Below are 12,286 nucleotides of genomic sequence, written 5' to 3'. Positions count from 1 at the left end.
CTACCAGTTTGAATAAAGTGTTAAAAGAGAAAATGCGAACTATTCTTAGAACGCTAAGTCGATTCCAAGGAAATCGAACTTGCTTCTTATCGGTTTTCTTTATATAGATTAATATTGAAACCGGAAGTCTTACTGGATTTCTACCACTTCCGGTTTTAATACAGTATTAAGGACGGACATGGAAGATATTCTTGGAACACTTAATCGATTTGAGAAAACCCTTTCTCGCTATCTATTATGGCTTTCGCTCTATAATGGCAACGTTAAAACCGGGAATGGTTGATTTTTACCACGCCCGGTTGATTAATCGTCTCCATTAACGAACTCAGACGAAATACCATAATCGCTCCACATATCTATTGCAAAAACAGAATATAACAATTTGGCATTTGTCCAAGAGTTATCGTAGGAGGAACGGAAGGACTAAGAATACGAATTATAAGTCTCGTTACGTGATAATAATAACAGTGATAAACGTATCCGGAAATGATTCATTTGGCATAAGGGGTGGCTGCTAATCTGGTGATTAATATAAATGACTAATACCCAAAGAACAAAACATAATAGACGACTAGGCAGAGTTGGATTTACCACTAAGCCCGAGTCTAGGGGCGCAACGTTTTGAGGGGAGCACTTTGAATAAAAATTCAATTAGCAGGACGAAAAGTGCAAAAGTATTATATTATTATTATTATTATTATTATTATTATTATTATTATTATTATTATATTATTATTATTATTATTATTATTATTATTATTATTTAATAAATAATAATAATAATAATAATAATAATAATAATAATAATAATAATAATAATAATAATAATAATAATAATAATAGTAGTAGTAGAAAATGGATCGATCTGGGCCATACTATGCCATACTAGAACAACTCAGGAGCCCCTGGGAAATCGAGCATCGTGAACCGTCAACCCACGGTCTTTTACGACCTCCATTTTACGGGTGTATTTGTTCCCTTTTATGAACACTTTTAGGGGGTGTATTCGTTCTCTTTTATGAGCACTTTTTAGGGGTGAACTCGTTCCCTTTTATGAGCATATTTTCCAACCTCTATTTGAACATAGCATGAGACTACGTAACACATAGCAGAACATAAGACTATGTAACATAGCAGAACTAGTAAAAGAGCATAGCTTATTTTTCAACCCTTATTTTAACATAGCAGAAATAGCAGAGACTACGTAACATATCAGGGGTGTATTCATTCCAACCCTTATTTTAACATAGCAGAAATTACGAATACACAGCATAGCATAAGACTATGTAACATAATAGAGCTAATACAAGAGTATGGCTTATTTTCCAAACCCTATTTTAACATAAGACTCGTTTCACCCCTATTTGAACATAGCACAGCTAAAAAAAGAGTATGGCTCATTTTTCCAACCCTTATTTGAACATAACAGAGACTATGAAACATAGTCCATTTTAGGGGTGGACTCGTTCTCTTTTATGATCACTTTTTCAACCCCTATTTGAACATAGCAGATAATACTTTTTCCACCCCTTATTTTACCATAGCGGAGAATACATGGAGACTACTGTTACGATTAATTATTATCATTGTGTTAGTATCTAAATTGTAAATGAAACCCCCTTTCAATGTTTCCGTTAAAGTAGACTGGCAACCCTGTTTTGTCCAGCTACTGCGTAATGGCTCTCTCCCGAGTCAGGCTGCGCGATTGAGTAGCTGACGTCATCGGGAAGGCCTCCTCTACGTGCAAAACACGAGGCGGCGTCCTGTTGACTGATGACCATGGTAGGGTAATGTAGTTCGAAATGGGTTCTTTACATTTATAAGAATGGGAACATAATACGTAAAGTATAGTGGCTGACTTTTAATAGTAATTACTTCTGTTTGAAACTAGTGCTTTGGAAGATTGAAATATGGCAAATGAAAGGTGAAAATAGTGACAATTTAAAAATATTAAGTCTTGTTCTAATCATTGCGAGTAAGTTATTGAATTCTTAGGAAGTTTCATTATCTGAATAATTATGTGTGACTTACAGAGGAGGTGGGAGAGTTAGTGAAAGGGTCCTCTATGTTAATCCCTTTTGGCATTTTTATTTTTATTCAAAATTTATAGAGGATTCAGTCACTGGCTCTGTTCACTGTTTCTCTTAAGGTAAGCTTTATGATAGCTTCAAAAAGAAAGAAAAGTCAGAGTATTTTTAAAAAATTCTTGCTTTCCCCCCCCCCTTCCTTAATCGGAACCTTGAAGGAGGATTTCATACAACAACAGGTAAAGAAGTTGTTAAATAACTTTTGTGAAAAAAAAGTAAGCATTTGTGTAAAATTACCGTTTGATTGATTGAAACTAGTATTCGTTCCCAGTTCAAGGCTGGATTTGTTTGTTCTATTAAAGTACTCAAGTTAACAAGTATCAAATTACGGAATTTAAATCGTTATATATTTATATTTATTCTTGTTGTTTTCTATATCTATTTGTCAAAATAAATTGTTAACTGCATTGAATTTGGGAATTCACAATTTCAAGAAGTAGATTAGATCCTTACCCCACTGATTGGGTATTTAGAAAAAAAAAGCATTTTTAGGAATAAGATAAAAGGAATTAAAGTTATTATTTTTGGAAAGTAGAATTGCTCCATTACCCGTAGTGCAAAAGTAAACTTGTATTTCGGTGGAGTTGTCCAGTGGTTCCTCCTTTGAAAAAAAAAGTTTTGAAGGTGGGAGCTAGGGTTGGTCTACCGAGGTATAGGTTTACATGTTGCACTGAATTATGTATGTTGTGGTTCTCCGCAACATATATAATTTAAAAGTCATCAGTCAACAGGACTGCTTTCCAAAAATTTTGTATGTGGGAAGGATCTTGTAAGAATTGCCCCCCCCCCAAATTTGTGTTACGCTTAGAATTCAGCTGGTTAGAAGCAAAACTAATTTATGTGCCTAACATTGGGGTCATTTTGTATTATTCTAGTGTCGTTACTATATTTTTGTCTTGTAAAGGACGTTAGCAATATGGCACAGAATTTCGATAGGAGGGCCAGAGATTTAAAATTTCCTTCGGGATATAATAATGAGGGAGAAACCTCTAGTACAAGTAGTGATGAGTTTTTGGGGTACTCATATGAATTTGAAAACCCAATATTTGAACGTGGGGGTGGATTTAGTCAACCACTAACCCAACAAAATCTCAGTGGCGGAGCCGGAGGCGGTAATGAAAATAGGAGTACTATTCAAAATACCTCCTTTTCAAATAATTTGACTTTAAATTTCAGTAAACAAGCTTCGGATGGTGTTTATCGAGCTCTAATTAATGAAATAAATTCACTTCCTATTATAGATGGTTCTAATACGGAACTAACATTTAAATTTCTACTGAAATTGGATAGTATTGTGAGAAGTAAGAATTTACCTTTAGATTTAGTTCTCATTGCCTGTCTTTCACGTTCTAGAGGTGAAGTTCAGGAAATGATACAGGTCCTTATCGGTGGTTCTTATTCGTGGCAATCTATTTGTAGAAGAATTATGCTCAGATTTATCTCTACTGTTGCTCGTACCCAGTTCATGTCAAAATATTTTTACACAATGCAGAGTGAAGAACAAACGCTTTTTGAATTTGCAGATTTTAAATTAAGTATTATTAACGTCCTTGACATGTCCTTTAGCGAAAATGCTGTGTGTGATCTAATATGTAACATGGTCTGTCCTTCTGCCCATATGTTTTTGGTAGAACATGGGATGCCTCATACGTTTGAGCAATTAATGTCTTTGTCAGCTAGGTATGATATGTTGCATAGGTATAAGGCCGATTATTATAAACTGCGAATACCTGTTAGGGGAAATCGGGATATGGTACCATCCCGGAAATCGTCTGCTATGGTCGGTGTTAAAAATACTCGAGATCAGGTAATTATGCAATCAAGGCAACCCACTCAAAGGTGTTATTATAACCCCCCTCAATTATTTGGTAATGTTGATCATAATGGTGGGAATAGTCAGACATGTGTAAAGGATAGAGTTCAAAACTGTAATTGGTCAAGGGAAGGAGAGAACTTATTGGAAAATACCCCCTTTTCGTATAAACTAATTACTGTACCGGTTTATATAAAAGGGAAGTGTGTAAATTGCTTAGTGGATACTGGTAGTACTTGCAATTACATTAGTAAACGATATTTTGAAAAATTGAAGAAACAGTGTAAAATTAAAGTGGAAAATGTTAGTGTTCAGACTACTGGATTAGGAAACACACAAGTATCGGTAAATCAACGTGTTCGAATTTACTTTAAAATGGGAAGACAACAATTCTCAGAAAACTTTTACATAGTTGAAGCAACAGACTTTGACATTTTGCTAGGGAACTGTTTTCATTCAAAATTTAATGCCGTTATTGACATCTTCAATGGAGTGTATAAGGTCCAATCTCGAAAGTTAGTTGTTCCTATTCGAGAAACCTCGTTATTAGCAGTTACTCCTCGCTCTTCCCTATCTACTTCTAGGGAAGAGGTCAGTGGACAGCAACCAGCACGCTCCTTTGGTTCGCCGAAAACTTTACCTCGCCCTAGGCTTACTCAAAATTGTTCGAACACTATTGGAATGTCAACGTCTACTCTGCCGACTTCTGTGGCTCCAGGTGTCTGTAGGAGAGATGCCGCAGTTGGAGTTTCCTTTGATCCGGAATTGGAGGTGCAGTTTGACCATTCAGTTTTACATCCGGAGGTGTCCGAAAGGGAAGAAAGAAAAGGTAATTATACTGTTTCATCAGAACTTTTACAAACATATCCTGAATTACAAAATTATGTTGATAACTTAGTAGAGAAATTTAATGATTTCATTACAACAAAGATAGGAAGAGTTAAAAACTTTACATATAATATTGAATTGACAGATAACACTCCCATTCGTCAACAACCGTACCAAATCCCCACTAATAAACAAAAGGAACTTGAGGAATATATTCAGAATTTGATTAAAGAGGGAATTGTAGAAGAAATTGATTATTCCCCCTTTACATCTCCCTGTTTCTTGGTTACAAATGCTGATAAGAGTAGGAGGCTCGTAGTGGCGTATGGCGAAATTAATAAGAGAATAATTGCACAAAGTTTTCCATCTCCGAATATGGAAAATGTAATTTCTAGCATTTCAAATCATTCGATTTTTTCAATTTTCGATATCCGAAGCAGCTTCTATCAGTTATCCTTGTCTAAGGAATGTAGAAATTACACTGCTTTTGTAACTAAGAATAAGGTTTATCGTTTTACAGCTTGTCCCATGGGTTTGATAGTTTCTCCATTCGTTCTAAGTAATATAATGAATAAGGTGTTCCATGATCTTGTTGGTAAAAATCTTGAAATATTTTTTGATGATATTTTATTGTTCAGTTCGGATGTTGAAAGCCATAAAAAACTGGTTGAAGAGGTATTATCTCGTCTCAGGAAATGGGGTATTGCAATTTCTCCCAAGAAAACGCATTTATTTCAGACTAGTATTAAGTATTTGGGCTTCCGTTTTGAAAACGGTAATATAAGTATAGATCCTGAGCGAGTAAAGGCGATTAAGGATATACCGCGGCCAAAGAATCGGAAAGGAGTCAATAGAATTTGTTCATTCTTTAATTTCTATTCTAAATTTATTTATAAGTATTCAGAATTAATAGCACCATTACAAGAACTGAGGTCTACTAAACATCCTTTTAAATGGACAAAGATTCACGATCAAGCTCTTCAAAATTTAAAACAAGCTTTTTGTGAGCATGTGATTTTAAGAGTCCCTGATATGAACTCTAGTTTCGTAATTCATTGCGATTCTAGTCTTCGTCATTTTTCTGGGGTCCTTTCACAATATGATGAAAATGGAGACTTACGACCTGTTTCCCTGTTCTCAAAAGCTATTCCTCCATCAGATTGGAGTAAGAATATTTACGAATTGGAGATGAAATCTTTATGCCTTTGCTTGGAAAAATTTGAATACTATTTACATAATCCTTTTGTAGTTTATTCGGACTCTAAAAGTTTAACTTGGCTTTTAACCAATCATAAGCGCCAGAGACGTTATGGAACCTTACTTGAGAAAATAGCTCGTTTTAAGTTCCGAATTGTTCACATAAGGAGTATGATTAATACAGTCGCGGATTTTCTGTCCAGGGTTGGAAATTATTTAGAGTTTTATACCAAAGATGAAAATGTAGTAGAAGTGGTAAAAGATCGAGGGAAAAATGTAAATGTTTCATTTTTCAATTTCTGGAAGTATCCTAATTTCAGTGAACCCTTAGCAGAACAACAGCGAAAAGATCCACATCTGAAAGAGATTATTGATAAGCTAGAACGAAAGGAAGAGGTAAGCCAATATAAACTTCAACAAAATATCTTGTTGAAGAAAACAAAAGGGAAAGGTGGAAAAGGTTTTCGAGTTGTTAATCCTCCAAAGTTAATAAATTCTATAATTGAGTATACGCACCAGCCTTTAGTTAATGGTGGTCATATGAGTGTAAGAAAAACAATAGCGAAAGTGTCTTCTAGGTATACATGGCCTAATATGGTTGAACACATAAAAGAATATATAAAAAGGTGCCATATTTGTCAAACCTGTAAAGAAAGTGGTTCGAAACCAATGGGAATTTATTATTCCAGGAAAATTAAACATCCAAATTATGTTTGGCATATTGACACGGCGGGGCGTCTTCCTAAAAGTTCAGGTTACGAATATATCTTAGTAGTAACTGATTCTTTCAGCAGTTTTTTTATGTTAGAACCTTTGAGACGTTTAACATCAAAAATTATTTGTTCTAAATTGCTTGAACTGTTTTTGCGCTACGGATTTCCAGGGAAAATCCTTTGTGACAACGCTTCCTATTTTGCCTCAGAATACTAAAGCCAATTCTTGTATACGTATGGTATTCAGGGGATAAAGACCTCTCCATATAACCTTTCTCCAAATCAATAGGAGAGAACGGTGCGTTCGGTGAAAAATTTGCTCAAGGCATATGTTGATAAGAGTCAAAGGAACTGGGCCCATTTACTATCAAAGATAGCGTTTACCATCAACATGAGCCAAAGCGAGAGTACTGGAGTTGCACCTTGTGAAGCTTTTATGGGACGGAAGTTTTTTCATCCTTTGGATGCTAAATGGTTGATGGATCTTGAGATTTTAGATGAAGATCAAAATAAAGACCAGAAATTCGAGAATATCTGTAATAACATTGAAAGATCATGGAAGCATAGCGAAAGGGTTTATTCGCAAAACCATGTACCAGTAAACCTTGAAATCGGTGATTTAGTTTTGGTAAAACGGATGTTAAAATTGTCTGCTGAAAAGCATTTTAATCCTAAAATCGCGCCAATTTATGGTGGGCCTTTCCGTGTCCTCAGCAAGCCAACACCCAATACTGTTTGGTTAGAAAACATTGAGAACCCACAAATTAGAATTAAACGACATGTTAGGTTTTGTAAAGAATATGTCCCAGCTGAAAATGTAGAAAATAGAGTTAATATAAGCAATTAAAATGTTAAGTGATGATATTTTGTTTATTTGTACAATGATTGTTGGAACTTTTGGTGTTTGATTTTTATGTTTCATTTTATTCCTGCAGGAAAAAGGTATCATCCATCATACTTGTGTTTGTCCTCGTTTTGTAATCGTCACTGTTAACTCCATGTACTCCTGTGAACGGGAATGAATTGTAAAGAAGGAACGACCATGAGGTTTGAAAGAAAAAAAAGGAATTGGGGTAATGTACAATTCTAATAATTAATCTTTGTTATGGTTTAAAAATTTATCCCTCTGACCCCAGGGAACTATATATGTTACGATTAATTATTATCATTGTGTTAGTATCTAAATTGTAAATGAAACCCCCTTTCAATGTTTCCGTTAAAGTAGACTGGCAACCCTGTTTTGTCCAGCTACTGCGTAATGGCTCTCTCCCGAGTCAGGCTGCGCGATTGAGTAGCTGACGTCATCGGGAAGGCCTCCTCTACGTGCAAAACACGAGGCGGCGTCCTGTTGACTGATGACCATGGTAGGGTAATGTAGTTCGAAATGGGTTCTTTACATTTATAAGAATGGGAACATAATACGTAAAGTATAGTGGCTGACTTTTAATAGTAATTACTTCTGTTTGAAACTAGTGCTTTGGAAGATTGAAATATGGCAAATGAAAGGTGAAAATAGTGACAATTTAAAAATATTAAGTCTTGTTCTAATCATTGCGAGTAAGTTATTGAATTCTTAGGAAGTTTCATTATCTGAATAATTATGTGTGACTTACAGAGGAGGTGGGAGAGTTAGTGAAAGGGTCCTCTATGTTAATCCCTTTTGGCATTTTTATTTTTATTCAAAATTTATAGAGGATTCAGTCACTGGCTCTGTTCACTGTTTCTCTTAAGGTAAGCTTTATGATAGCTTCAAAAAGAAAGAAAAGTCAGAGTATTTTTAAAAAATTCTTGCTTTCCCCCCCCCTTCCTTAATCGGAACCTTGAAGGAGGATTTCATACAACAACAGGTAAAGAAGTTGTTAAATAACTTTTGTGAAAAAAAGTAAGCATTTGTGTAAAATTACCGTTTGATTGATTGAAACTAGTATTCGTTCCCAGTTCAAGGCTGGATTTGTTTGTTCTATTAAAGTACTCAAGTTAACAAGTATCAAATTACGGAATTTAAATCGTTATATATTTATATTTATTCTTGTTGTTTTCTATATCTATTTGTCAAAATAAATTGTTAACTGCATTGAATTTGGGAATTCACAATTTCAAGAAGTAGATTAGATCCTTACCCCACTGATTGGGTATTTAGAAAAAAAAACATTTTTAGGAATAAGATAAAAGGAATTAAAGTTATTATTTTTGGAAAGTAGAATTGCTCCATTACCCGTAGTGCAAAAGTAAACTTGTATTTCGGTGGAGTTGTCCAGTGGTTCCTCCTTTGAAAAAAAAAGTTTTGAAGCTGGGAGCTAGGGTTGGTCTACCGAGGTATAGGTTTACATGTTGCACTGAATTATGTATGTTGTGGTTCTCCGCAACACTACGAACACATAGCATAGCAGATAACACATAGCAGATAACAAGATTCGTTTCAACCCCTATTTGAACAGGGAAACCGAACACCTTGAACCGTCGACCTCTATTTTAGGGGTGTATTTGTTTCAACCCCTTAGCAGAGAATACACGAACACATAGCAGAACAGATAATCTTTTATGAGCACTTTTTCCACCCCTATTTAAACATAGGAGAACTAGTAAAAGAGTATGGTTTATTTTCCAATCCCTATTTTACTATAGCAGATAAAACATAGCAGGGATGTATTCGTTTCCACCCCTAATTGAACAAAGCATAGATTTAGACTCGTTCCCTTTTCCAACCCCTATTTTAACATAGCAAAGACTGTAAGGGGTGTACTCGTTCCAACCCCTATAGCAAATATAATCATTTTAGGGGTAACTTGTTCTCTTTTTGAACATAACAGAGATTATTTTCTTTTACGGGGGTAGCAACCCCCAATCCTCCTCCTTTCTCATCCAGGGCTTGGGACCGGCAATGGCGGAGTTTAAAAAATAACATCATTATACTCTCATAAATGAATAAAGCATAATATCATTAGCATCAATAGTGGTAAGTGAGAATTTGTTTAAGAAATCGTGCAGTGAATAACAAGATGCACGACATGCTAGATATAAAAAACAGTAATGTCCACAAAATTGAGATAAATCACCTTGAATACGTCTATTATTCCATGTATAATACAGACAGTTTCGTTTTAAAAACCTTATATGATGTTGTATATAGGGAGGTATACCATAGCTATCGAAATACTCTCCCACACACATATTAGATATATAAACAGCAACCCATTGTTCTCCAGGCTTATCACTAGAATCAGTATTTATAATTATGGCGGCTGGAAATGTATGAATAAACAAAGTTAACTCATCTGCAGCATATACACCAATAAAATGATCTTTAGGCAAATTTTGTTGTAATGCTTCATAAAGTTCAATTGTATTTAACATTTTTAAATTAATTAATATATATTTTTCTCTGGAAATCAATTTCTAATTCTGAAGAGAATTCACCATAAATAATTTCTGTTACAGGAGATGGCAGTGCTTCTTTAAAATGAACCTCTAAACGTACACTTCCTTGCCGTTGTGGACTAGTATGGAATGCAGCACTTGCGCTTGAATCAGGAGTTAAATCAAACACCAGTAGAGTATAACCATTAGGATATTCAGCAAGTGAAATATCATTACCTTGATTAGAATAATAAATACCTGAACCTGTAAATAACGTAGAATATGCTTGTATATATAGCTTATTATCAAAATCAGGTTGTAATGGTTTGGATGGGACAGCGATCCATCAACATACAGTGTAAAAAACGACATACTAAAATGTTGAAAATTGAACGGATTTGTTTGATAAGTACCATTGAAAGCAGCATTAGTAACAAAACCAATAATAATACGTTTAGTCACTATGCCTGAAAACAGATCTGGAAGTGTACTATCCATAATTCCTTGTGGCAGAGTTTCTGTCTTCACCTGCACTTTTGTTAGAGGATATTTTATCCTAAATTTAGGATTTTGTAATACTTTATTTTGTGCTATTTTAACTGCTGGTGATACATCAACCTTTTTCACAAGCAATGTTGCATCTGTAATTACAACTTTTCCATCAGCATCTGCGTCACCCATTAGACAAAATGTAGGTTTAGCTGGAATTAGTTTAATACGCAGTTGTACACCATTCTGAAACAATTTCTCCTGATTGAAAATATCAGCATGAATATAACCCAATAATTCAAATGACTGACTTAACGTAGTGAGAAGAAAACGTTGTTTAAATCCTAAATTACCATCGGTCACATTGTCCATATGCCCTGCAGTATCTTTAAACCACATTGATGTTTGAAGATGCGTTGATTTAGCATTAGCATTATAATTTTGTAGTTTTTCAATATACGATCGATATAGATATGTATGTGAAGAGTAGGAAATAAGTTGATTATTTAAATATAATTCCACTTCACTGAACATTGCATTGAGAAAATTATTTACAGGCCCAATTTTCTTATCGGCAGAAGTTAAATTAGAACCATCTGATTTAGTAATTTTACCTTTAACATAAAACATTGTGTGCGGTAAGTCTATATAGTCATCCCCATGACCGGGGACAACAAATTCTATTGGTGCATTATCAGATATCGAAGCCGCAGGCTTATATGGAACTATTTTATTACCTATAATACTGGTTTGAGTGGGTAAACCAGCAAATAAATCTAATTCTGATTTCATACACTCACACTGCATTTTTGTCTTTTTCTTACTATTAATATTCACACATGGTAAAATTTACAATACTGTATTACGTCTATGAAAATGTAATTTTACACATACACTGCCATATTGGAAAGGAAGTGGATTACCTGTACTATCTCTTAAATCAATAATAATTTGATCAAATTGTTTACGTTGCACGGGCACATAATGAGGATTGTCAAAAATATGTACATTATTAATACCATGCTCTGTAATATTTGTATTTATAATACGTAACAATGGAGCTATGGTGTCACCTACCATTTGTGGTTCTACAATATCACTGTAAATATACATAAGTGTAGGTAGCGCTTTTTGTAAATCAGGTGGATAACGAGCATGATGAACAACTGCAATATCTTCCTGCTGTATATGATCAAACCCTAGTATTCTGGCTAGTTCAGGAGATAGGCGTACTTCTATATGCTTCTCTTGATCTTTTATTACTCTATTAACCTCAATTCGTTTTACAGATGCTTTGACTTTTAATTGTAAATTTAATATATCACTTTTATGATTAATTTGAGATAGAATATCATCAACATGATAATAGTGGCCTGGTAAGATTTGAGTTACGTTCCAGTTTTTTGTATTCATGATACGGTAATAAATATTATTTGTATATTTGGAAACTTGTATAATGTATTTCAACAACAGCTGTTTCCCACACTCCCTTCTCCAGTACAATAGGATGATATAATTTAGTAGTATAACAAGCAAGAGTATTTTGAGGAAAATATTCCATAGAACTATTGCTAGGAAGTGTGAGATAGAAACTCACACTTTGCAACATAATCAATCAAAAATATCTTTGGATCTTTTTATCCGCTTCACATCACTAAAATGAACTTTCTTTTTTTTCTTCCAGATCCTACCAACACCTGATTTAATTTATTTTGAGTTTTGTTTTTTTAAATTTGTTTTAGCTTCTTGCCATCGATCTTGCAAAGACTCTTCAATAGGTCTATTATTATCTAGTACATCTC

General features: G+C 34.3%; 1 protein-coding gene across 1 annotated transcript; it reads left to right on the top strand.

Annotated features, from left to right (window-relative positions):
• The first annotated feature begins 3,003 nt into the window (after nt 1–3,003).
• Nucleotides 3,004–10,534, top strand: LOC145666083 (uncharacterized). Its single transcript, XM_081733178.1, has 3 exons — nt 3,004–4,729; nt 7,574–7,711; nt 10,077–10,534. Exons 1-2 carry the CDS (start codon nt 3,004–3,006, stop codon nt 7,630–7,632), a joined length of 1,785 nt encoding a protein of 594 aa, XP_081589304.1. The 3' UTR covers nt 7,633–7,711; nt 10,077–10,534.
• Nucleotides 10,535–12,286: the final 1,752 nt, after the last annotated feature.

The sequence above is a fragment of the Thermobia domestica genome, chromosome 12 (assembly GCF_964235325.1).
Source record: "Thermobia domestica chromosome 12, izTheDome1.hap1.1, whole genome shotgun sequence".
NCBI lineage: Eukaryota > Metazoa > Arthropoda > Insecta > Zygentoma > Lepismatidae > Thermobia > Thermobia domestica.
The sequence above is the reverse complement of the archived record's forward strand: the minus strand, read 5'-3'. Positions and strand labels throughout refer to the sequence as shown.